The sequence below is a fragment of the Calliphora vicina genome, chromosome 2 (genome assembly GCF_958450345.1).
Source record: "Calliphora vicina chromosome 2, idCalVici1.1, whole genome shotgun sequence".
In the NCBI taxonomy this organism is placed as follows: Eukaryota; Metazoa; Arthropoda; class Insecta; order Diptera; family Calliphoridae; genus Calliphora; species Calliphora vicina.
The window spans coordinates 136795583-136823547 of NC_088781.1; the positions used below are offsets into that span (position 1 = coordinate 136795583).

At 27.1% G+C, this 27965-nt stretch overlaps 2 protein-coding genes across 2 annotated transcripts in view; one reads left to right on the top strand and one right to left on the bottom strand.

Moving 5' to 3' along the window:
* Positions 1 to 27965, top strand: part of LOC135950898 (uncharacterized) — a 315472-nt gene that overhangs the window by 25808 nt on the left and 261699 nt on the right. The window lies entirely within an intron of this gene.
* The window catches only part of LOC135951308 (uncharacterized), a 106161-nt gene that overhangs the window by 21887 nt on the left and 56309 nt on the right, over positions 1 to 27965 (bottom strand). The window contains exon 9 of the mRNA XM_065500931.1: positions 12800 to 12944. Coding sequence (XP_065357003.1) covers positions 12800 to 12944 — 145 coding nt within the window. The remainder of the gene's footprint in view (positions 1 to 12799; positions 12945 to 27965) is intronic.

A 27965-nucleotide genomic window follows, 5' to 3' on the forward strand; every position in this document is an offset into this window, starting at 1 on the left:
TATTTTATATTATTTGATTTAATACTGAATAATTTTAAACTTTTGATAATTGATTTTGCTGACTGAATATTAACGTAATTTAAATTAACTTTGAATTAATACTAGGGAATTTTGAATTTTGATGATTAAGTTTGATGATTGATGAATTTTAATTTAAAGTAAATTTTGATTTGATATTGGATAATTTTGAACTTTTGCTGAACTTTTGATAATTAATTTTGATGATTGAAGATTAACGTAATTTAAATTAATTTTGATTTGATGGTAAATAATATTGAACTTTTTCTAAACTTTTGATAATTATTACATTTTTGATTTAAATTAACTTTATTTTGATTTAATATTATAAATCTTGGATTTTATAATATTTTACTTTATAATATTTTATTTTATAATATTCTATTTTATAATATTTCAATATTTTTGTAAAAGACATGGACGTTGTGACTATTATGGGTTTAGGTGTAAGTGACCTAAGGGAAAAATTACAGGAGTTAGGACTGGACACAAGAGGAAGGAAAACCGACTTAAGGGACAGGTTATTGGAACACTTTGAATTGGACTTTGTAGATGCAGGTGATGATGGAGATGGTAGATTATTGACGGAGGAGGAGTCACGTCAGGTAGCACCACGTGAGAATTTTTATACTTTAAGGGATTTAGAAGATAGTTTGGTGAATTTTGAAGGCACAGGTTCACCGGATGTTTTTCAATGGATTTCGGAATTTGAGGAGACGGCGACCATCGTCAAGTGGACGCCACTTCAAATGTTCGTGTACGCTAAGCAGCTTTTGAAAGGAGCTGCACGATTATTCATAAGGAGTCAAGTGGGTATTCGTGATTGGGTGACATTAAAGGAGTCGTTAGAGGAAGAATTCGGAACTACGATGTCGGCTGCGGAGGTGCATCGCGCTCTTCGTAATCGGAAATTAAAGGGAGGAGAATCGCTGTTAGAGTATCTGTACGCTATTATGGAACTCGGTAAGCAGATTCGTCTGGATGAAGTTAGTGTCATCGAGTATTTTATAAACGGGATAAACGATTCCAATTTAAATAAGGCGGTGCTGTATCAAGCTAAGGATATACGGTCACTAAAGGAGCAGATGAAGGTGTACGACAGGATACGTGCCAAGCCAAGATCAGTAAATCGAGGTGTTGAAAGACCTGTAGGAGGAGAAAACGCATCAAGCCTGGTGAAGAAGGAGAAACCGAGGAAATGTTTTAAATGTGGTGATGAAAGTCACATGGCCAACAATTGTCCACACCGGCAGTACAAGTGCTTTAAATGCAATCAGTTGGGTCATAGATCATTTGAATGCGGAAACGGAAAGACTAAACCGTCATCGAGGAACGGTAATGATCAGGCGAATATGGTGAATGCGGGTTCATCCCTCATTTTTAAGGAGGTCAAATTTGGAGATAAGTCAATTGAGGCGCTGATTGACACAGGATGTGATATCTGCATAATGAGATGGGATATGGTGATAACACTAGGAGGTTTCGACTTGACCGATGAGAAGGTGAAATTACGTGGCATAGGTCAGAGCGAGATAGAGACGATAGGATGTTTTTGTACGAAGATCGTGATTGATGACATCACATTCGAGGTAACATTTTATGTTGTGTCTGAGAGAGATATTATCCATTCCGTTATGATTGGTAATAGCTTGCTGAATAGGGCTGAGGTGATTATAAAGGATGGTGAGGCATATTTTAGAATCCCGAAAGATGTAAAGATGAAAGATGAGACGAAGAAAGATGAAAAGATGAAAGATGAGACGAAGAAAGATGAAAAGATGAAAGATGAGACGAAGAAAGATGTAAAGATGAAAGATGAGACGAAGAAGGATGTAAAGATGAAAGATGAGACGAAGAAAGATGTAAAGATGAAAGATGAGATGAAGAAGGATGTAAAGATGAAAGATGTAAAGATGAAGGACGCTAAGATGGAGAATCTAAAGAGGGGATCTAAAGATGCTATAATTACCGAAGTCAGAAACAAAGATGTGATGGAGAAGATGGAGGTTATGAAGGTACCTATGAAGGTAGAAGAGGATTTGTTTACAGAGTTCGCTAAAATCTGTATAGCTGCGGGAACATTCCAGGACGACGGTGAAGTGGATTTATCGCATTTGGAACCTGCGGTTCAAGGGGAAATAGGAAGATTGATTGGGACTTATAGGCCCGGAAAGGTGTCTAAAACTCCTGTGGAGATGAAGATTGTGCTGAAGGACGATATTCCGGTATCGCAACGACCAGGACGCATGGCACACACAGATCAAGTGTTCGTGGAAAAGCAGATCGAGGATTGGTTAAAGGAGGGAATCATCAGACCTAGCTTTTCAGAATACTCGTCGCCGATCGTGTTAGTTTCAAAGAAGGATGGTGGTAGAAGACTGTGTTGCGACTACAGACGGTTGAATGCAAAAATAGTTCGGGACAATTTTCCAATGCCACTGATGGACGAAGTGATGGACAAACTTCAAGGAGCAAGGGTGTATACGACGTTGGATTTAGTTAATGGATTTTTCCATGTGCCGATAGAAGAAGAGTCTAGGAAATATACCTCGTTCGTTACCAATAGAGGGCAGTATGAATTTATCTACGTTCCTTTTGGAATAAGTAATTCGCCGGCGGTATTTACTAGGTATATTGCAGCAGTTCTACGTGATCTGATATACGACGGGACTATAGTTGTCTATATGGATGACATTATAATTCCAGCCAAAGATGGGAAGGAAGGATTGGAAAAACTGAAGTTGGTGTTAAAGAAGGCAGCGGAAAACGGACTACAGATTAAGTGGCGAAAATGTCAGTTCCTGCGGAGAAAGGTAAAGTTCTTGGGTTATGAAGTTGAGGATGGTTCGATAAAGCCTTCTGAGGAGAAAACGGAAGCTGTTAGAAAGTATCCTGTACCCAAAGATTGTCAAGCAGTTCGGAAGTATTTAGGACTTACCTCCTATTTCCGAAAGTTTATTAGGGAGTATGCAGTGATAGCTAAGCCGCTATCCGATCTGTTGAGGAAGGATGTGAAATTTAAGATGAATGATGAAGAATTGTTGGCTTTCCAACAACTAAAGGAAGAGCTCATTAAAGCACCTACTTTACGTTTGTTTTCACCGGATGCGACTACGGAGATCCACACAGATGCCAGCAAATACGGTTATGGTGCCGTGTTAATGCAGAAAGACTCAGAAGACCAGGAAATGCACCCAGTGCAATACATGAGCCGGAAGACGAAATCACACGAGGAAAAATATCATTCATACGAACTGGAGATATTAGCAGTGATTGAAGCTCTGAAGAAATGGCGTATTTACTTATTGGGCATACCCATTAAGATAGTTACCGACTGTAATGCGTTCAGGATGACGATGGAAAAGAACGATGTTCCGCCAAGAGTAGCAAGATGGGCTATGTTTTTACAGGAATTCTCATACGAGATTGAACATCGACCCGCAAACAAGATGAAACATGTAGATGCTCTGAGCAGAGTAAGTTGTTTGTTGACGGAAGGAGATTTATCTCATAGACTGCGAGAAGCACAGATGGCAGATGAGAGGATAAGAGCTATAAAGTTAGTTCTGAAGAGGGATAGTTACGAGGACTATTATTTGAAGGCCGATTTACTCTATAAGGATCCCAATAAGGAGCTTATTGTTGTACCTGAACAGATGGAGGAAGAGATCATAAAGATCGCACATCGACAAGGCCATTTTAGCGCGAAGAAAACACAGGACTTGATTGAAAAGCAGTATTATATTTTGAAGATAGCGACAAAGGTGGAAAAGGTGACAAAGAGTTGTGTAGAGTGTATAATTGCTGACGCCAAGGCCGGAAAGAAGGAGGGTTTATTGAATCCTATCAATAAAGATGGAGGGCCTATGACGACATATCATATAGACCACGTTGGTCCTATGGAGACTACACATAAGGCGTATAACCACATCTTGGTGGTGGTCGACGCATTCACGAAGTTTGTTTGGCTTTATCCAACAAAATCGACTGACGCGAAATCCGTGATTGAGAGTTTGGAGAGACAGGCATCAATTTTCGGAAATCCTTCGAGGATTATAACTGACAGAGGAACCGCATTTACTGCAAAGCTGTTTGAAGATTACTGCAAAGAGGAGAATATCCAACATCTCACTATAGCGACAGGTGTTCCGAGAGGAAACGGGCAAGTGGAGAGGATCCACAAGATCGTAGTGCCTATGTTAACGAAGTTATGTCGGGAGAAGGCAGTGAATTGGTACAAACATGTACGAAAGGTGCAAATGTTGATTAACTCAACCCCACCACGAAGTACTCATTACTCACCGTTTAGACTAATGACAGGAGTGGAAATGAAGTTGACGGAGTACCCAGACATCCGTCAGATGATAGAGGAGGAAAACTTAGGAGTTTTCGATAGGGAAAGGGAAGCGGCAAGAATCGAGGCTAGAAGTAACATGGCGAAGATACAGGACGAGAACCGCAAGTCTTTTAACAGATTCCGGAAGCCAGAAGAGGAATATACGGTGAACGATATGGTTGCCATTAAGCGAACCCAGTTTGGTACTGGTTTGAAATTGAAGGGTAAATTTCTAGGTCCCTATGGGGTTACTGGTAGGTTACAGCACGGCAGGTATGAGGTAGAGAAGGTAGGAGACCATGAGGGTCCGAATAGAACCGTGTCTGTGGCCGAGAATATGAAAAGGTGGTGAAATCGATTCGGGGCGAATCGAGTGTCAGGATCGCCGATTGTAGGGTGATATAATATTCGGACAGTATAAACGAACGGACAATGTAGAAAGATGAGTATGAGGAGAGATTGAGTGAGAGCAGACAGATTGAGTGACAAGCAGACAGAGGCTGTTGCAAGCAAACAGAAGGAGGAACAATAGAGTGGTCATTAAACAATCAGCAAAGACGGACATATACGCGGACTAATTATTACTTAATAAGAACAAAAGTGAACTAATAAACATTTAAATTATATTTTATTAAAGATTAATAAAGTGTTTGTTTTATTGAAAAGCGTATGTGCCTGATTTGCCACAGAAATAGCTAAGTCTATTTCCTACATAAATTTATTCAAAGTATTGGCCATTATTATTTATAACCTTTTCACATCTTTCTGACAACATAGGGATTCCGAGCCAAATGAACTGGTCATCATTTGAGGCCAAGAACGAATCAAGCAAATACGTCCCACTGTGTATTGGCTTGATTCGAATCAAAATTTTTTGGAAATAAATCTGGCATTTCTAAACGGCTAGTCCGATCAGGATAAAATTTGACATGAGTGTCGACAAGGAGTATTCGCTTCTATGTTATTAAATGTTACAGGGGCGGCTCTATGGGGGCTCAAAATAGGATACCTTCGACATGTAAAATTTTTAAACACGTGCCGTTTTTTGTTTCCCATCCGTTTTCAAATCTTTTTACATTTTTGGAAAGCCCCCGGCTAGGTCTTGAAAAAACATGGATATGTAAGCTAATTATCTCTTATAATTTCCGACTAATAGACATTTCAAAATTGAAATTTTTAAATTTTTGCCATACCTTGGTCCACTTTTTTTAAATGTAGGGCGTACTTTTGTACGGAATCGACTCGATTTTTTTTATAAATTAGACAACTAAATTGCCAATAATATACAAAAAGAGAAATGCGAATTATGGATTCAAAATAAAAAGATTTTCCATTTAAAAATTCAAAAACTAGTAGAGTTTTGCTATTTTTTGGGCAAAAAGGTAACTTAACTCTTTTTTATTACAAAAAAAAAACTTTCTTTAAGAACAGCTAACATTTTTGTGTTTTTCTGTAAGTTATCTTTTCATACAACATTATGGTATAAAAAGCATGTTCTATTTTTCAAATATAACGACTCTATGCCCTTCGGAATTTGACCTATTTTTTTGTTATCAAAATTTCAAATTTGGGCCACATGTTCTAAAGTTCCAAAGCTGGGATCAGAAAACGGAAAGCTGCTTTGGAAACTCTGATGTGTTCTCTATTTTTCCCCCAAAGTATTTTCCCCAGTCCCAAAGGAAATTTGGATCCTATGGGAAAAATTTTAAAAAATACAATTTTTGGGATTTTCGCTCAAATTTTTAGGAATTGCGGGATTCTTTTTGATCTTTTGACAAGTCTTTTAAAAATTTATTATTTAGAATGGAAAATTTAAAAAAAAAACATTGAAAATTTCATTGAGTTTTGTTAATAAATAAAGATTTTATTTTATTTTATTTAAATCTAAAATTTATATCAAAATTTCAATAGGATTGCAAATATTAGCAACAATTTGATCCACATTTATTCCCAACTACTTTTTTTGGTTTAGATAAGTTAATTTTTGTTCTTACAAAAAAAATTCAAGTCAATATCTCAATTACATTCAAAAATATGCCACAGGACGGAGTTTAACGTCCTTCAAAAATATTGAACTTTTTCATATTTTAGTATAAAATGAGACTAAGGTAAAAACCATTGGCATATTGTTAAATGAAATATTAAGAAAATCTATAAAAAAAGTTAGTAATATCGGATACACTGTTCCAAAGTGAACCGTAGCCCAGAAACAGCGTTCAATATAGATCGAAACAAATAGTAGTTGGACGGGCACGGTCTGGAGTATAAAGCGGTTAAGACAAAACTTCCCAATCACTTCATTCTAAAGTGTTTTCATCAGGTATTGCACAATATGGCCGAGCGTTGTCATGATGCAATATTATGGTGTCATGTCTGGCTACATATTATGGGGGTTTTTCAGCCAATTCTCGTTTCCAACTAATCTAATGCGTTCGGTACAGATTCTCTCATAATAGATAGGATCCTTGTGGTCCTACCAAATACGGAGAATTTCCCTATCGATATTTGGCTTTGGTATCAATTCGGCTGGTTGTCCTGGCTTCACATAAGATCGCTTACGCATCGGGTTATTTTAATGGATACATTTTCCATCAGAAATAATGATTCGGTGCAAAAATGATTTTCATACATATCGTTCAATAAGCATTTCAGACATTCAAAATCATCTTTCAAGATCTCTTGTCTTCAATTCGTACGGTACCCAATTTCCCTGCTTTTGGATGAATCTTGGTACTCGCAAAAATTTCTGCTTGAGTTGCTGCCAATGATTTTGCAAGCTCTTGTTGAGTTTTACAGCAATCATCATGCAGTAATGATTCCTATTCTTGGCTGGCCTGGGCGATCTTTGTCTTCCGTGTCAAAATCACTCTTCTTAACCGCTCAGACCATATCTTGCACATCGATACTGATGAAACACATTCACCATAAGCTTCCATAAGCAATCAGTGTGCTTCAGCGTTATTTTTTTTCAAATTAAAGAAGTAAAGCAAAACTTCCAGCATATGATGCTATGTGGGCACAAAATTCGACATTTTCGAATAAAAGATAACTCAATAACTAAGTGAGAATAAATGCTGGTTATGTACCCTTCAAAATGACATATATGTAAGTTATTAAAAATAAAAACTTTGTTCAAAAGATACGCCATCCATTGTAAATCCAACATTTTTAACCGAATTTTATTTTTCAAGAAAAAATTTTTTTTCCACAAATTTTTTTTTAATTCAAATTTTGTTTCTGTTTCAAAAATTGGTTCACAAAAAAAATTTCAGCCAAAAAATTTTTTTTTTTCAAACAATAATTTTTTTTGAAACAAAAAATATTTTTAATCTTTATGTGAAAGTATACTTTGGGTGAATGCTGTACACTTATGATCCCCAACAGCCAAATAAAGTTCTCTTACTTTTTTTTTCAAACCGAAAACTTTAAATATTTAATATGACCACTTCTGTGTAACCCCATCTAATGTAGTTTTTATATTTATATGGTTATACTATATGACACATTCCAAAACCCAGTAATATTTGTTAATTTTCTAAGAGAATATTTAAAATTCTCTTGTGAAAGTTGTATGTTTTCACAACCAAAATTTAAACAAACATTGTGGTCTTAAATAATTTCATAATTTATTATCACACATGCTTAAGCATACAACAATTACAGAGAGAAAAATAAAAAAACAAATAAAAACCATAAAGCCAACAGACACAAAAACAAATACAGTGCTAACAGAGAAAAACAAAACAAACATGAAAAACATACCAACAAAGCCTTAATAATAACAAATGACAGAGAGCAGAACTCACACCCATACACTTTCTCACAGTTATAAGCGAGGAGACAAAAAATAACAATTAATTGTCTGGCTACAATAAACAAGTTTCTAAAGGAGAGTAAGGGACATTTTATTTACTTAGCTTAAAGGGAAATTTTAAGAGAGGCAGGGCAGTGAGACAAATAAGAAGAAACTAGTTTTTGAATTATGTATGTTTGCTGTTGGTTTTTTTTTTTTGTATTTTTTTTGGCTTTTGTGGTGTGATTTATTAGAAAAGCTGAAATAAAAAAAAAAACACAAGATTGTAAAATGTTGTTGGGAAAAACAAGGCCTCTTTTGTGTTAACTTTTTGTGCCTCTCAAATATGATGCTAAACTTTGTAAGTCTGCATTTAAATGTGTGTCTTTATATTTTGTTATTCCAGAAAACCACCACATTTACCATGATTAAGTGTTTTTAACGCCATTGTTTTCTGAGCCAGTCTTTTTCTTGTTAGTGTTTTATATGGAAAGTAATAGAGCGCGACACTTAGTGGCTACTTTACACATTACAAGACATTAGAAAACCAACAAATCTAATTTGTTAAGGCCAGCAATGGCTAATGTTGCTTTAGTCATGTTCTTTGACCATAATTTTTGTTTTCCAAAGCAAATGATAAATTTCATTTTGACTGGTAGAGATTTTTTTCCATCACAGATTTTATTTGATAAATGTATTTTTCTCTTTGGTTGAACATAGAATTTTTCACACAAATTTGAAAAAGACTTTTGCAAAATTCTATATATTCCAAAATAAATTAAATATTTGAGCTAGTTTATTAAATTTATGTTTAAGAAAATTTTAAAAAAATTTTAAACGAATTATTTTTTTTTTCTAAACTTTTCTAATATTTGTTTATATGGCTTTTTCAAAACTTTTGCCTTAGAAATATAGCCTAATGGGTTTTCTTTGGTAGCCTTTTTGAATTTTTAAATTTCTTTGAAAAGCAAAAAACTTATGAAGAATTTTCTGTAAACTCTAACTAATTAATATTAATCATACGCTCCTTTATACCAAAATCATTTATAGCTAAGTTTTACTAGATTTAAAAAGAAAATACGTTTTTTTATCTGGTTTTAAATATTTATATAGCAAAAGTTTGTAACAAACAGCAAATTTGTATAAAATTTTTTAGGAATAGAGGAAAATTTTCAAATTGAAAAAATAAAATGGAATATTTTATTTAGTTTTTAAAATTTTCTTCAAAATGTTTGCTTTAGTATTTAAATATTTGTACATAAATTACAAAACCTGTTGTGTTTAGTTACGAATTCCTTTTAAATCTAACAAATCTTTGGGTAAATGAAAAAATTATTAAGGATTTTCTGCCATCACTTACTAATTAATATTAATCATACGCCAGTGTATATCAAAATGTCTATTCGAAATTTAGTTCTACATACAGGTTTAAATGTTTTTAGATTTTGAGGGAATATTGTGAAGGTGCAAAATATTATTTCAGGTTCTAATTCAGTTATGAATTCTTATTAAAAAATGTATGTATTAGAAAATATTTCAAAATAATTTTTTTTTGGTTTCAAAAAAATTTATAAAAAGTTTGCATATGTTTTCTTTAAAACTTTTACCTTAGAAATATAGCCTAATGGGTTTTATTTGAAAGCCTTTTCAAATTTTTCAAATCCTTTAAAAAACAAAAAAATTATGGAACATTATCTGTAAACACTAACCAATTAATATTAATCATACGCTCCTTTACACCAAAATCATTTATAGCTAAGTTTTACTAGATTTAAAAAGAACATACGTTTTTTTTATCTGGTTTTAAATATTTTTAACCATTAGTTTGTTCTAAGCAGCAAATTTGTTTAAGATTAGAGGAAAAATTTTCAAATTGAAAAAAAAATTGGTATATTTTATTTTGTTTTTAAAATTTTCCTCCAAATGTTTGCTTAGTACTTAAATATTTGTACCTGAAACACAAAACCTGTTTTGTTTAGTTACGAATTCATTTTAAATCTAACAAATCTTTGGGTAAATGAAAAAATTATTAAGGATTTTCTGCCATCACTTACTAATTAATATTAATCATACGATATTGTATATCGAAATGTCTATTCGAAATTTAGTTCTACATACAGGTTTAAAAGTTTTTAGATTTTGAGGGAATATTGTGAAGGTGCAAAATATTATTTTAGGTTCTAATTCAGTTATGAATTCTTATTAAAAAATGTATGTATTAGAAAATTGTTCAAAATAATTATTTTTTGTTTTTAAAAAAATTTATAAAAAGTTTGCATATGTTTTCTTTAAAACTTTTACCTTAGAAATATAGCCTAATAGGTTTTATTTGAAAGCCTTTTGAAATTTTTCAAATCCTTTAAAAAATAAAAAAGTTATGGAGCATTATCTGTAAACACTAACCAATTAATATTAATCATACGCTACTGTATACCAAAATCATTTATAGCTAAATTTTACTAGATTTAAAAAGAACATACGTTTTTTTATATGGTTTTAAATATTTTTAACCATAAGTTTGTTATAAGCAGCAAATTTGTTTAAGATTTGAGGAAAAATTTTCAAATTGAAAAAAAATTTGGAATATTTTATTTTGTTTTTAAAATTTTCTTCAAAATGTTTGCTTTAGTATTTAAATACTTGTACCGAAAAAACAAAACCTGTTGTGTTATGTAACGAATTCCTTTTAAATCTAACAAATCTTTGGGTAAATGAAAAAATTATTAAGGATTTTCTGCCATCACTTACTAATTAATATTAATCATACGCCATTGTATAGCAAAATGTCAATTAGAAATTTCTTTTAGTTATATACAAAATTTTAAAGGATTTTGGGTTTTGAGGAAATACTGTGAAGGTGTAAAATATGAAAATAAAAAAAATTTTGAAAATTTTTCAAACGTATTATTTTTTTGGTTTTCAAAAAACTTTATAAAATTTGTCGCAATGATTTCTTTAAAACTTGTACCTATAAAATTAAGCCTAGTGTGTTTTCTATGGAAAACTATATAAATTTTTCAAATCCCTTGCTAAATAAAGAAGTTATGGTGAATTTTCTGTAAACTCTAACTAATTAATATTAATCATACGCTCCTATTAACCAAAATGTTTGGTTTGCTTTAGTAGTTAAATACTAGTACCTAAAACACAAAACGTTTTGTGTTAAGTTACGAATTCCTTTTAAATCTAACAAATCCCTTGCTAAATGAAAAAAATATTAAGGATTTTCTGCCATCACTTACTAATTAATATAAATCATACGGCATTGTATAGCAAAATGTCAATTAGAAATTTCTTTTAGTTCTACATAAAATTTTAAAGGTCTTCAGGTTTGAGAGAATATTGTGAAGCTAAAAATATTATTTCTGACTTAAACTCCATTATGAAACGTTATTTAAAATATTATGTTTTAAAAATTTCCAAAAAAAATTTCTTACGAATTTTTTTTTTTGGTTTTCAAAATTTTTTTTAAAATTTATCGAAACGAGTTCTTTAAAACTTGTACCTATAAATAAAGCCTAGTTTGTTTTCTTTGGAAAACTATACAAATTTTTCAAATCCCTTGCTAAATAAAGAAGTTATGGTGAATTTTCTTTAAACTCTATCTAATTAATATTAATCATACGCTCCTTTATACCAAAATATTTTTTAATGAAATTTACCTAGTTTTAAGTATAACATGAACAATTTTTATTTTGTTTTAAATATTTTAGAGCCTTAAGTTTTTAATAAGCAACAAATTTGGATAAAATTTTTCAGCATTAAGGAGAAATTTTGAAATTAAAAAAAAAATATTCGAAATTTTTTTTTTAATACTGATTCCATTTTAATGTAGTGTTGCCTTTTTCAAGAATAATTATATTTTTATTTTTTTTACAAAAAATTAGAACTGCTGTAAATTACTTTTGACTTTTATTTGAAAAATATTGGTTAGTTTTTTATATTTACATTGTTATAAAACACATTTACTGTTTCAGGCTTATAATGGGCAAATTTGTAGCAGTTTATCATTTATTCAGTTTTTTTTTTAAATGGCAACAGTAAAAAGAGTCATATATTTTAAGAAAAAAATATATTGTGACAGATTTATTGCATGAAGTTTTTTAGGTTATTAGAGTTTATTCCCAACTACAGTTATAGTTTAAGCCGTTTTAAATTTGTTTAACACAGTCAACAGCAAAGAAAGTGAATTATAGTTTTAAGCAATTAAAAATGTTGTTAAAAAATTTGCTTCAAATTATTTGAAATGTAAACTGCAAGGAAAATACAAGTTTTGGGGAAAAAATATTAAATTTATTTAAGCACAAAATGCTTTATTTAAAGAAAATGTAACAAGAATTAAAATAATCATTTTGTCTAGAAACATAAACTAATTTTTTATAAAATTTTGTAAAGACAATTCAGCAGAGCGTATGATTAATATTAATTAGGTAAACAATTTATAAACAGTTCAATAAGTTTTGAAGTAAACAAGCTACAAACAAAATTTTAATAGATTTTGAAATAGAACTTCTGGTAGCTTCAAAAAATACTTTTCTTAAAATTTAAATCGGTTTAAATTAGGCCCAATACTAAAAGCAAAAGCTATACAATGATAAAGTTATTAAATTATAATTTAATAAAAGCTTTGTTAGTGAAATCAATATACTTACACAATTAACGACGGGTGGCAAAAGTGAAGCCGATATGGCCACACCAATTAAAGGACCAACTGAACCCTGCAACAAAGCCACCGCCACACCAGTGCCCGAAGTCAAGGCCCACAAAACACCCATCCACAACGAACGAGCATTGCCTCTAAAATACAAAGAAACCAAACAAATAAACAGATTTTTTCAAAAAGATAAATTAAATTTATAACTTGATAAACAAAAAAAAACAAGCAAAATAATGTTTACAAGGCATTAATAAAATTAACATGAAGCCTAAACACACTCATATATTTTCTAAAGAATTTCTTTACACCATCAATATTAAACATTTTTTCTTTTTTTGAAAATAAATTTCCAGGAATTTTGTGGCCTGTCTTTCATGTGCTTTCATTCTTTTTCGTTCAAATTACACAAAGAAATGGTAATGTAACAGAAAATCAAACAGAGCGGGAAATATTTACACAAAAGTGTAGACCTAAACAAATTTTAGTTTGAGGAAAATTTTTTTTTAAGCTGTGAGAATTTACATATATTTTCAAATTAAGTCATCATTTATCAGGAAATATGATGACGTTTTGGGTTTTTCTGGAGGTAAAAGAAATGTAGACAAGATTTTTGGGACAAATGTATTAAAATTTCAGTTTTGTATTGTACTTTACATGTTTTAACAACTAAATAGAGGATGTATTACTTAAATGCAGACAAAAGTAGGCAGCCGTTAAAATCATATACCGGAATATAGACATATATTTAATAAAGAAATAAAATTCTTTATCTGCTATATAATTATAGCAAATAAATAAAGTGTTTATTAATATTAAGTTTTAGAAAATTTTATACATTTTTCTAACGAATTATTTTCTGTATTCAAAAAAATAAATAAAACTTGTCTTAACAGTTTCTGCAAATCCTGCTACTAGGAAATATAGCCTATTAAGTTCACTTTGAAATAGTATTTAAATTTTTCCAATATTTGGAAATTTGAAAAAGTTATGAAGATTTTTATATAAACTATAACTAATTAATATTAATCATACGCTCCCTTATACCAACATTTCTTCTAGTGAAATTTAACTAGTTTTAAAAAGAATATAAATTTTTTTTATATTGTTTTAAATATTTTAAGGCTGTAGATTTTTAATAAACAGGAAATTTTTTTAAAATTTTTAAGATTTGAGAAAAAAATTTGAAATTGAAAAAAAAAATATATATTTTTTTGTTTCAAAATTTTTGCTTGAGTTTTTTATTTTTGTATATAATAAACAAACGCTGTTGTGTTCTGGTTGAAATTTCCCTTAAATCATACAAATCCCTGGGTAAATAAAGAAGTTATAAAGGATTTTGTGCCACCTTTAATTAATATTAATCATACGACATTGTATATCAAAATATCTATTAGAAATTTCCTTTAGTTCTAGATACAATTTTAAAGGATTTAAGGTTTTGAAGGAATATTGTGAAGGTGAAAAATATTATTTAATGTTTGCATTCCCTTATGGAATCATATTAAAAAATTATGTTTTATAAAATTTTAAAAAATTTTCAAACGAATTAATTTTGTATTCAAAAAATTTTATAAATTTTTTCGAAATGTTTTCCTTAAAAGTTATACCTTAAAAATATAGCCTAATAGGTTTTATTTTGCAAACTATTTAATATTTTCAAATCCCTTGCAAAATAAACAAGTTATGGTGAATTTTCTATAAACTTTAACTAATTAATATTAATCATACGCTCCTCTATACCAAAATATTTTATAGTCAAATTTTACTAGTCTAAAGAAGAACATAAATTTTATTATTTTGTCTCAAATATCCTAAAATGGAGAATGTTTAAGAACCTGCAAATTTTGTTAAATAGTTAAAATTTTATAAAAAATTTGAAATTGAAAAAAAAAATTTTAATTGAAAAACAAATTTGGAATATTTTTATATTTTTAAATTTTGTACGAAATGTTTGCTTTAGCCTTTCCATACTTGTATGTAATAAACAAAGCCTGTTGTATTACGGTTCGAATTTAATTTAAATCTTACAGATACCTTGGTAAACAAAAAACTTTTAAGGGATTTTCTGCAATTACTTACTATTTAATATTAATCATACGCCTTTATAATGAAACATTTCGTTACGTAATTTTTGTTTAGTCTTAAATAAAATTTTAAAGATTTTTGTTTAGTTTATTATATTAATGAGTTTAAGGTATTAAATGAGCCACAAGTTTGTAGCAAAAATTAAGGATTTGTAAGAAATTTGTGAGCAAGAAAAATGTTTAAAAAACTTTTTATTACTTTAAGTTTAATTTCAATTAAAACAACTTAAGTTTGGTTCCATAATGAATTCTTATTAAACAACATTATTCATAATAAGTATCAATCAAGCTTATTTTTAAGAAACCTAAGCAATTTATATTTTTTACTAAAATTTTTATTTCTGTTCCAAAATGTCCATTTGATACTAAAGTTGCAATTTGGTTCTAAAATTTTAATGTTATAGAATTTAAAATTTGCAAAATTTCATGCCAAATATTTTTGCATTTTTATTTACTAGATAAATAGCAAATTAATATGAATTTTATTAAAATTTTAGCAAATTTCAAACAATTTTTTGTTTCCAAAAAATGTTATAAAATTTGTGTAGATAGTCCTTACAAAAATTATTATTAAGAAATTGAGCGTAATTGGTTTTCTTTCGAATCCTTTTGAAATCTTAGAAATCTTTTGGTAAATGAAAAAGTTATTTAGGATTTTCCGAAAACTCTGCCTTATTAATATTAATCATACGCTCCTTTATACCAAAATGTTTTATAGTGGAATTTAAGTAATTTTAAATAGATTTTGCAATGGTTTTAGTTTGTTTAAACTATTTTGATGCCTTAAGTTTTTAATAAGCATAAAATTTGTTTAACATTTTTAAAATATGAAGAAACAATTTTTGAATGAAAAAAGTATTTGCAATATTTTTTTATTTTAAAGTTTTTTTCAAAATGATTACATTAGTACTAGTATACTTGTAGATAGTAAAGCAAATCTGTTGTGTGTTGTTTGGAATTCCTTATAAATCTTATAAATCCCTTGGTAAATTAAAAAATTATTGAGGATTTTGTGAGCGTATGATTAATTAATATAAATCATACGCTCCTTTAGACCAAAATTGTTTACAGGGGATTTTATCTAATTTTAAATAGATCTTGAAATGTTTTAATTTTATTTACAATATTCTACAGCCTTAAGTTTTTAATAAGAATCAAATTTATTTAAAATTGTTAATATTTAGGGAAAAATTTTGTAATTAAAAAAAAATATTTGCAATATTTTTTTGTTTTCCAATTTATTTCAGAATTATTGGCTTATTTCTAATATAATTGTAGATAGGAATCAAATCTTGTTGTGTTTTGCTTCGAATTCCTTTCAAATCTTAAAAATCCCTTGGTAAATTAAGAAGTTATTGATGATTTTCTGAAAACTCTGCCTAATTAATATTAATCATATGCTTCTTTAGACCAACATTTTTTATAGGTGAATTTATCTAATTTTAAATAGATCCTTAGATCTATTAAGTTAATCATAAGTTTTTAATAAGCATAAAATTTGTTAAAAATTTTGTAATTGAAAAAAATATTTGCAATATTTTTTTAATTTCCATTTTCATTTAATATACTTGTTCTAATACTGGTAGACTTGTATATAGGAAACAAACTCTGTTATTTTCTGTTTTTAAATCCTTTTAAATCTTACAAATCCCTTAATAAATGAAAAAGTTATTGAAGATTTTCTGCAATCACTTACTAATTAATATTAATCATACGACTTCGTATACAAAATTTTTTATTAGTAAAATTTGTTTAGTTTTTTATAAAATTTTAAAGATTTTTGTATGGTTTATTGTATAAATGAGTTGTAAGTTTTAAATGAGCTAGAAGTTTAGCAAAAATTTTAAAGATTTTAGGAAAATTTAAAAAAAAAAATTTTATTGTTTAAACTAAAACCTTTGATTTAGTATCATTATTAGATTCTTTTAATAAATATTAAACATTTAAATATTTGTAAAATGTATCCTGACAAAAAAATTTTAGATTTTGTTGAAGTTTCTCTATTTGTTACTTAAGTTTTAATTTGCTTCTAAAATTTCAATTTTTGTATTGTAGAATTTAAGTTTTGTACAATTTTGTGCAAAATATTTATGTCCATGTCTGTCTTTTATTCTCACAGCTTGTCAAATAAACCAGTATTTATTGTCTCTTATTCAAGTGCTGGTCTTTTTTTACACCTTTGCTGCCATTTTTCTTGCTCTCTGGTGTTTTTTGTCTCGCCTTCATTTCTTACACGTTTTTTATAACACTCTTAATCTTTGTCAAGTGTCAGTGTTTTGTTATCAACATCTACCACATTGCTGTTGTTGATGTTTAAAGGTTTTTTTTGTAGCTTTACTTAGAATTTTTTCTGATCTCTTGGAAATATACTGTGACAGAGATGGAGAATTTAAATTTTTTAATTTTACTGACCTGGCAAAAGTTTTCAGTTTTTGATTTGGAGATTTCATAATAATTATTTTTAAAAAAAGATAGATATTGCCAGGAAACAGCTTAAAAATTGTCAAATTGTTTAGAAAATATATAAAAGTGCTGAATTTTCTTTGTCTGTCTTTTTTAATTCAGTTTCTAACACTTTTCAAAAGCCAGATTTTTCCAACTGTCTTTCTTTCAAATGAAGCTGCCTTAATGTGGCTAAACAACCTTAGAAGGTGGATGCCTCCATGTGGAAACTGCTGCTGCTGAGGATTTCATAAGAGTGTGTTTGGTCTTAACAATTTTAATGTCAGCCTACAGCTGATGATAATGATTTTATATATTTAATGTGTGCTACTTAGTGTCGTCGTCGCAACACTGTGGATGTGTATTAAACTGTTTATAATGGCGAGTCCATAAAATGTTTAAGGTTAAATGCCTGATGAAATATTCAAAGCGGAAATTCACTTTTATTATGCTGAAGTCTATGAATACAAAAAGACTGTTAATAATAATTTTTTGTTTTTTTCGAAAAAGACAAAGTTTACAATTTAATTAACTCAAATTGTGGTAATTAACTGAAGTAATCTAAGCAAGCAGATGGGGTAGATAAAAACAGAAGGCTTAAAGGATTTCAAACTAATTTAATTTAAAACAGTATTTCACAAAGTTTCTTAAAATAAATTAAAGAAAACTCATCACTCTTTAAATTTCTTGAAAATTTTGTAAATAATTAAAAATGTTCCTCAAATCCTTAAAATTTTTAATAAATTTCAAATTAATTTTAAACTTATATTACATTGCTATAATAAACCAAACAAAAGTCTTTAAAATTTAATGTAAAACTAAAAAATTTTTACTAAAAAATATTTTTGCATACAGAGGCGTATGATTAATATTAATTAATAAGTGATGGCAAAAAATCCTTAATAACTTTTGAATTTAGCCAGGGATTTGTAAGATTTAAAAGGTATTCCGAACAAATAAAACAGGAGTTATGTTTTATGTGCAACTAAATAAATTAAAAAGCAATTATTTCCAAAAAAAATTAAAAACAAAATAAAATAATTTGCAATTTTTTTTTTCAATTTAAAAATTTTTCTGCAAAACTTAAAATTTTTAAACAAATTTGCTGCTTTTTCAAAATTTACAATTAACAAATATATAAAACAAAATCAAAAATATCATAATCTCTTTGAAACTAGTTAAATTTTACTATAAAACATTTTGCTATATAGGAGCGTATGATTAATATTAATTAGTTAATGTTTATAGATCATTCTCCATAACTTCTGTATTATGCAAGGGATTTGTAAATATTAAATTATTTGCCAAAGAAAACTGATTAGGCTTTATTTTGAAAGTAAAAGTAATATTTATCACCTTCAAACTATTCCCTCAAAACCTTAAAATTTTTATAATTGTATGTGGAACTAAATTTCTAATTGACATTTTGATATACAATGACGTATGATTAATATTAATTAGTAAGTGATGGCAGACAATCCTTAATCATTTTTTTAATGACCCAAAGATTTGTCAGATTTAAAAGGAATTCGATACTTAACACAACAGGTTTTCTGGTTTATCTACAAGTATTTAAGTAGAAAAGCAAACATTTCGATGAAAATTTTAAAAACTGAATAAAAGATTTTAATGTTTTTTTTTAAATTTCAAAATTCTTCCTCAAATCTTAAAAATTAAAAAAAAAATTGCTGCTTATTCAAAACTTACAGTTTAACATATTTAAAACAAAATCAAAAAAATCATAATCTTTTTGAAACTAGTTAAATTTTACTGTAAACCATATTGGTATATAGGAGCGTATGATTAATATTAATTAGTTAGTGTTTATAGAAAATTCTCTATAACTTCTGTATTATGCAAGAGATTTGTAAATATTAAATTATTGACAAAGGAAACTGATTAGGCTTTATTTTGAAATTAAAAGTTTTAATGAAAACAATTCGATAAATTTTATACAATTTTTTTAAAACCAAAAAAAAAAACTCTTTTGACAATTTTTTAAAATTTTCTGGAACATAATTTTTTTAATAAGAATTAATGGAATTAAAGCCTGAAATAATATTTTTCACCTTTTCAATATTCTCTCAAAACCTTGTAACCTTTAAAATGTTATGTAAAACTAAAAGAAAGTTCTAATAGACACTTTGATATACAATGGCGTATGATTAATATTAATTAGTATGTGATGGCAGAAAAACCTTAATTTTTTTTTCATTTACCCAGGGATTTATAAGATTTAAAAAGAATTTGTCCCTTAACACAACAGGTTTTTTGTTTGATGTACAAGTATTTAAGTACTAAAGCAAACATTTCGATGAAAATGTTAATGGAATATTTTTTTAATTTTTTTCAATTTCAAAATTCTTCCTCAAATCTTAAAAATTTGACACAAATTTGCGGCTTATTAAAAACTTACGGTTTAAAAATATTTAACACAAAACCAAAACATTTCAAGTTTTACTTGAAAGTAGTTAAATTTAGCTATACAAAATTTTGGTATATAGGAGCGTATGATTAATATTAATTAGTTAGAATTTAGAGAAAATGTTCCATAACTATTTGATTTTCCAAGGGATTTCAAAAATTTAAATTGGTTTCCAAAGAAAACAGACTAGGCTATATTTCTAATTTACCAGTTTTAAGGAAACTATTTTTAAAAAATTTATATAAAGTTTTGAAAATAAAAAAAATTTCGTTTGATAAATATTCAAAGCTAAATTTTAAGAAAATTAATAATAATTTTCTATATATATTTAATTTATTTGTTATATAGGTTTTTCAATTTCTTTATTAGTTTTTAAATGAAGAAAATAATCACATTAACTGTTATCAAATGCTGGATGACCAGTTTAGTCCTGTTTGTTTAGTTGGTTTTCATCTGCTTTTTAACCACATTTAACAGTAATTAACTGATTTAATTGTTTTTTTTTTTTGGTTTTTAAAAGAAATTATTGACATCAATTAAAAATTTAATTTATTTGGCAAAACAATGGCTAACTAATTGAGCCTATTATAAAATAAATAATAAAATAAATGAGAAATGTGTAAGAAAACAATCAACTCTAACAATTAATTACATTTAATTACCCTTATTATAAATTTTAATACTCCCACCCCCAAAAAAATTAAGCAAACAAATCACTGCTAATGACTTCCAGCAGAAATATTTCCAAATTATTGTATCAAAATGTATTAAAAACCACTTTAAACAAGTATTTTTTTGTTCTTTTTGAAAACAAAAGTTTGTTAAATGGAATTAAATTTAAACAATCTTAAACATTTATTGATTAATTTTTGCTTAAAAACTGACACAGCTCAGACGGGTATTAAAGAATCTTTTTAGATTTGTATGTTTGTTTAAATTTATAAGGGTATGTAATTTGTATAATAAACATTAACAAATTACTAGTAAATAATTCTAACTAATCCTGGTGTTACTTAACAAATCGAAGTAATTTACTTTAATTTATCATAGGAAAGGAAAGTAGAATTAATGCTAAAAGGAGGCTAAATAGGAGGACGACAGAGAGAGAGAGTTTGTCTAAGACTTTGTGTTAAAAAAGATTAAGCATTTCAAGAATTAAGGGCTTATAAATATTTTATGTTTATTGTTAAAATAAACCAGCAAAATTTTATGGCAACTAAAATAGCTTACAATCTTTAATTTAGTTTCAGAATTTCTTGTAAAAAATTTCACTGGGTTATTGCAATTTCTCTTTAGTGTTTCGCAAATGTTTATCACATCATTTGTTTGCCGGCTTTTGCTAAAATTTATTGGCTTAAAATCTTTAACATTTGTATTTAACTCAAATGTTTAGAAATTTTAATCACCAAAAGTAAAATTTGTTTCTTAGGGTAAAATGTTTAAACTTTTATGGGAGAATTTAAATTTTATAAAAGATTTAATCACTAAATTAAGTATTTTTTATATTGTTTTTAGTTTGGTATTAAATAAATTCAAAAACAGTCTGAAAAATTTAATTTTAAATTTTCATGTTTGGAGGCGTATGATTATTATTAATTCTGAGGTAGTTTTGATTAAAGGCTAATATCTTGATAACTAATTGATTTGTAACCAACAATTGATATAATTTGAATAGCCAAGTGTTCAATAAACACAAAAACATGTAAATAAGTTGTAGAAATTTTACTTAGAGCTTAATATTGAAGTGTGTTTGAAATAAAATTTTAAAAATTAAAAAAAAAAATTTTAAAAATTTTCCAAAAATTCTATATTTAAAGCCAAAATTTATATTTGTTTCAAGCTTTTAAATTTATATTTAATTTTTTTTCTCATTTTGTAGAAATTTTTAAATTTTGTATCTAAACAATTTCATGCCAAAATTAATTTTTTTTTTTCAACATTTTTGTTGTATTTATTTGGTTATTTAAAAATTGTTTTATATAGTCTTTAAAATCACTTAAATTTTATTGTTAAATTAACAAAAAATATGGCTAAAAATGGAAATTAAAATTTCCTTGTTTGAGTACGTATGATTAATATTAATTATGGAGTATTTTTTATAAATGGCTTGTTTCTGGATAAATATGTGATTTACAACAAAAATTTAATACAATCTGAAAAGCCAAGACTTTAATAAACACTAAAATATTTGAAACTGAATAGTAAAGATATCATTTACAATTTAATTTTAAGCTTTGTTAAAAAAAAAATATTCTATAAAATTTTAAAAATTTGCAAAAAAAAAATTTTGTTAAAACCAAAATTTCTGTTTTGTTAAAATATCAATTAATTTTATAAATTTCTTATTTATACAAATATTTTTTTTTTAGTATTTTTTCACATTTTCTAGAAATATTTAAATTTTGTATAAAAATTTCCATTTTATTTTAAAATTTAATTTCTCACTATATTTTTGTTGTTTTTTATTAAAATTTTATTAAACATTTAGACTTGTTGTTAAGTGTTTTTAGAATCACTTAAATTTTGTTGTTAAATTAACCCCAAAAGTAGCTTAAAATGGATATTTAAAATTATTTGTTTGCAGGCGTATGATTGATATTAATTCTGACATATTTTTCATTAATGGTTGATAACTTGTGATATATATGAATTGTAACGAATAATTAATATAATTTAAAAAGCCAAGACTTTAATGTAGACAAAAAAATACAATTAAATATTAAAATATGTTATTTGGAAGGTTATTTTAAAGTTTGTATTCAAAAAAATTTTCAAAAAAAAAAAAAATTATCTTTTAAAAAAATTCTTTATGTAAAATAAAATTTCAGTTTTATTTCAAAAACTTATTAAGTTTTTAAATGTGATTTTAGAATCACTTAAATTTTGTTTTAAATTAACCCCAAAAGTAGCTAAAAATGGAAATTTTAAATTTTCTTATTTGGAGGCGTATGATTGTTATTAATTATGAGATATTTTTCATAAATGTTTAATAACTTGGGAAATATTGCCTTCTAACGAAGAATTAATATAATTTGAAAACCCGAGACTTTAATAAACACAAAAATATACAACTAAACATTAAAATAAGTTATTTAAAAGGTTTTTTTAAAGTTTGTAAAAGAATTTTTGAAAAATAAAATAAAAAATTTTATCTTTTAAGAAAAATTTGTATGTAAAACAAAATTTCAGTTTTATTTTAAAAACTTATTAAGTTATTAAATGTTTTTTAGAATCACTTAAAATTTTGTTTTAAATTAACCCCAAAATTAGCTAAAAATTAAAATTTTCTTATTTGGAGGCGTATGATTGTTATTAATTATGACATATTTTTCATAAATGTTTAATAACTTGGGAAATATTTGCTTTCTAACGAAGAAATAATATAATTTGAAAACTCAAGACTTTAATAAAGCCAAAAACATACAATTAATTATTAAAATAAGTTATTTGAAAGGTTATTTTAAAGTTTGTATTAAAAAAATTTAAAAAAAAAAAATAAAAAAATTGTATCTTAAAAAAATTCTTTATGTAAAACTTAATTTCAGTTTCATTTCAAAAACTTATTAAGTTTTTAAATGTGATTTTAGAATCACTTCAATTTTGTTTTAAATTAACCCCAAAAGTAGCTAAAAATTAAAATTAAAATTTTCTTATTTGGAGGCGTATGATTGTTATTAATTATGACATATTTTTCATAAATGTTTAATAACTAGGGAAATATTTGCTTTCTAACGAAGAAATAATATAATTTGAAAACTCAAGACTTTAATAAAGCCAAAAACATACAATTAATTATTAAAATAAGTTATTTGAAAGGTTATTTTAAAGTTTGTATTAAAAAAAAATGTTTTAAAAAAAATCAAAAATTTTATATTTAAAAAAAATTCTTTATGCAAAACAAAATTTCAGTTTTATTTCAAAAACTTATTAAGTTATTAAATGTTTTTTTAGAATCACTTAAATTTTGTTTTACATTAACCCCAAAAGTAGCTAAAAATGGAAATTAAAATTTTCTTATTTGGAGGCGTATGATTGTTATTAATTATGAGATATTTTTCATAAATGTTTTATAACTTGGGAAATATTTGCTTTCTAACAAAGAATTAACATAATTTGAAAACCCAAGACTTTAAAAAAGCCAAAAACATACAATTAATTATTAAAATAAGTTATTTGAAAGATTATTTTTAAGTTTGTTTTAAATTTTTTTTGAAAAATAAAACAAAAAATTTTATCTTTTAAAAAAAATTTGTATGTCAAACTAAATTTCAGTTTTATTTCAAAAACTTATTAAGTTATTAAATGTTTTTTAGAATCACATAAATTTTGTTGCTAAATTAACCCCAAAAGTAGCTAAAAATGGAAATTAAAAATTTCTTGTTTGGAGGCGTATGATTGTTATTAATTATGAGATATTTTTCATAAATGTTTAATAACTTGGGAAATATTTGCTTCATAAGGAAGACTTAATATAATTTGAAAACCCAAGACTTTAATAAAGCCGAAAACATACAACTAGTTATTAAAATAAGTTATTTTAAAGTTTGTATTAAAATTTTTTTTGGAAAAATAAAATAAAAATTTGATCATTTAAAAAAATTCTTTATATAAAACAAAATTTCAGTTTTATTTCAAAAACTTATTAAGTATTAAATTGTTTTTAGAATCAATTAAATTTTGTTGTTAAATTAACCCCAAAAGTAGCTAAAAATTGAAATTAAAAATTTCTTGTTTGGAGGCGTATGATTGTTATTAATTATGAGATATTTTTCATAAATGTTTAATAACTTGGGAAATATTTTCTTTCAAACGAAGAATTAATATAATTTGAAAACCCAAGACTTTAATAAACACAAAAATATACAACTAAACATTAAAATAAGTTATTTGAAGGTTTTTTTAATGTATGTATGTATTAAAAAAAAATTTAAAAAAAAAATCAAAAATTTTATATTTTAAAAAAAGTCTTTATGTAAAACAAAATTTCAGTTTTATTTCAAAATCTTAATTAAGTTCTTAAATTTACATTTTGTTTTTAAATTTCTATTTAGTATTTATTAAGCATTTTGTACCCAAATTTTATTTTAAATTCAATTTTCTATATATTTTTGTTATTATTTCTCTTTATATAATACTTAATACCCTTAATTGCAAAATTAAGTCTTAAGCCCACGTTTAACAATAACCAAACAATATTTCATTTAATAAAATTTAAGCCACAAAAACCTCTTATTGTTTTTTTTAACGTATTTTTTTTTCATTACACTTCAATTGCTGTTTTATTTTGTACATATTTTCATTTAATAACGTTAATAAAACACAATTATTAAGTATTTTAAAAACATTAAAAACACTCGCTCGGTAACAAAGGAGAGAGAAAAATAACACAGAAAAAAAACATTAATTGAGTTAATGATATTTAAATTTAATTTTATAGACATCATTTCTTGTGCCTTGTAAAACGAAATGAAAACAAAAATACAAAAAAAAAAACAATCATTAAAATTTAAAAACAACAAAAACACTTCAGACACACGGAAATGATGGCATTTGGCATGAAGTTGAGGGAGGGGAAACAAAACAGACAACAGCAAGAGTTTTAATTATGAAATATCAAGTGACAACGATTATGACAATATTGTTGGAATAAAGGTAATATGCTGGGAAACACAATACTTTAAAATAGAATGCTTTTGATTAAGTACCTACAGCTTTGGCAGAAATTTTTCATTTCAATAAAGCCATTAATAAAATGGTAAAAAAACCCAACAAATTATACAAAAAATGTCATTTGATCTTTCCATGAATTTGTCAGAAAATTTCAAATCTTCCATCAATGTAATATAAAATATTTGTTTAGATTTTAATAATGTCATTTATGTGAATATAATATTTAAAAAAATCCACAACTTAATTTACTTTCAAATCTATTTTTAACGAAAAAATCCCAAGATAAATCAAAAATATATGAAACACATCAATTTCAAATAAAAATATCGCCAATTTACGTCAAAATAATGAACTTGAAAAGAAAACTTACATAAAAAATTTTTATTTATTAAACAATTTAAATAAATGATGAGGAAACATTAACCAGCAGGACTTACTCTCTTCACACAAACACCATGAAATAATTGTTTAGATTTCTCTCTTTAACACACACACACCCCTTAGCCAACTACAGACAAGGACAAACTCACACAAATTTACTGTATTACAATCCAAAGGGACAAATTGCTAGGGCTTCACTTTGTAGGCCTTCTAAAAGGACTGTTTAGATATTCTAAAAGATTTGAAACTCATTAAAATAAAAAGCCTTTTCAGCAGACTTCCAATTTTCTTCTCAGGGCTCTAATAGGAGTGAGGCAGGTCGCCTTACAAGCATTGAACAGACAACCTTCTAATAGACCTCCTCAAGTAGAATTTTCTATCAGCCATCTAGCCAGTAGCGAAGAGGAAGGACACGTAGCCTTAAATTGCAATTATTTCTCAAGGCGCCTGGGTATCCTTGTATCTACAAAATAAGGCCTTTAGCAAGGCCAATTCACTTTACAATTTTACCCTCTAAAACATATAGACACAGACACCAGTTAAAATACCCTGGCATTGAGGTTTTTATTTTATTTTTGCTGCTGATAATAAATGAACAAAACCTAATGAAAATGACATTTATTATGATTCTTGCTAATTTAGTTTTAACAAAAGATTTATACGAAAAGAACCACCAACATTTACAACAACACTTGAACGTTTAAGCAAACATATTTTAAAAAGGGTGACCCAAAAGTTATGCAAGTTTTAAATTAAATGGAAACAGGAGCTTCTTTTGATTGCTATTTATACCCTAGACCACATCATAGTGGGGAGAATAAATTAAGTCTGAGCTGATGTTTGTAACGGCCAAAAATATTAGTCCAGTACTCACCTTACCAGTCGCCTTTGAATAAATTTAAGAATGTCTGTCCCTCCGTCCGTCTGTGCATTTAATCCTTGTACGCAAGGAACATGTCGCAATTTTGAAGATATTTCGATCAATTGCATTTTTTCCAAGTTCAAATTTCTCTACAAATAAGTTTTAAGTTTAATCCATAGGGAATTCAGTGTAGCCTTCTTTTGTTTCAATCTTTTATCAAAAGTTTCCATGACCATTTTGTTTTGTTCCCCCATTAATGCCAGTAAGGCTTGGAATTTAAAGAACTCATTGGAAAGAAATCCAATGGTTTTTGATTTGGGTACCTCTTGTCCAAAAGGCGCACCATACGGTGGATATATTTGTTTATCGACAATCTGATTCAAAGCAATCAAGTTGTAAACTTGCTTCATTAAAATTTTCATTAAATCCTTTATGAATTTTGGGACACCCTTTATAAATACGCTTATGTAGGATTGAATAACTTGACAACCATTAATTTATTTCTGCCTGCAAATTGCTTAGATGAAAATATACTGATTTTACAAGCAGCCCGCCAGACTTCATTAATTTATTATAATTTTGAGTTTTTTGTTATGTTGTTTTGTTTTAAATGTCAAGGCTGTGGTGAATTGTTGAAATTTTAAAATTTATTTATGTAATTTTGTTACAATTGTGTTTAAATTCAAAATGCATTTATTTGTAATACAAAAATAAATTCTAAACACAAATGCCTGTTATTTACTTATAAGGAAAGTTTTGTAATTAAAGATTATTTTCGCATGTAAGGGATTTATATGGGAGCTCCGGTCAATTATGGTTCGATTTTCTTAACATTTAGCTTCTTATAAAATCCTTCGATAAACAATTAATTAATAGGACTAATGATAGAGCCTTAGCAAAGCTCAATTTATAGTAAAATTTATCACTTGAATTTATTCATGTTGTAATGTCGCGTTCTTGTACCTTAATAATTGTCTGTTATCAGTACAAATTCAATCAGAATGTATTGGTTTTGAATTTGTGTATGTACTAATCACATATTATTTTGATTTTTAAAGTATGTCGCGTTCACTATCGAAAGTGTCTTATTTTTTTAAAACAACAAGCTAATACATTAGGGCGGCTCGTTTTAAAAACCGCCCAGGTGGCAAGGAAAATCGTACTCTAGGGATCAAAATAAGAAACTTTGCCGAAGGAACCATACCTCTCAAATGAATTCTAATGTTCCTAATTTTGACCCAAAGGTCAAATTTTGAAAAATGTATATTATACATACAATTATATAGAGGATGATTGT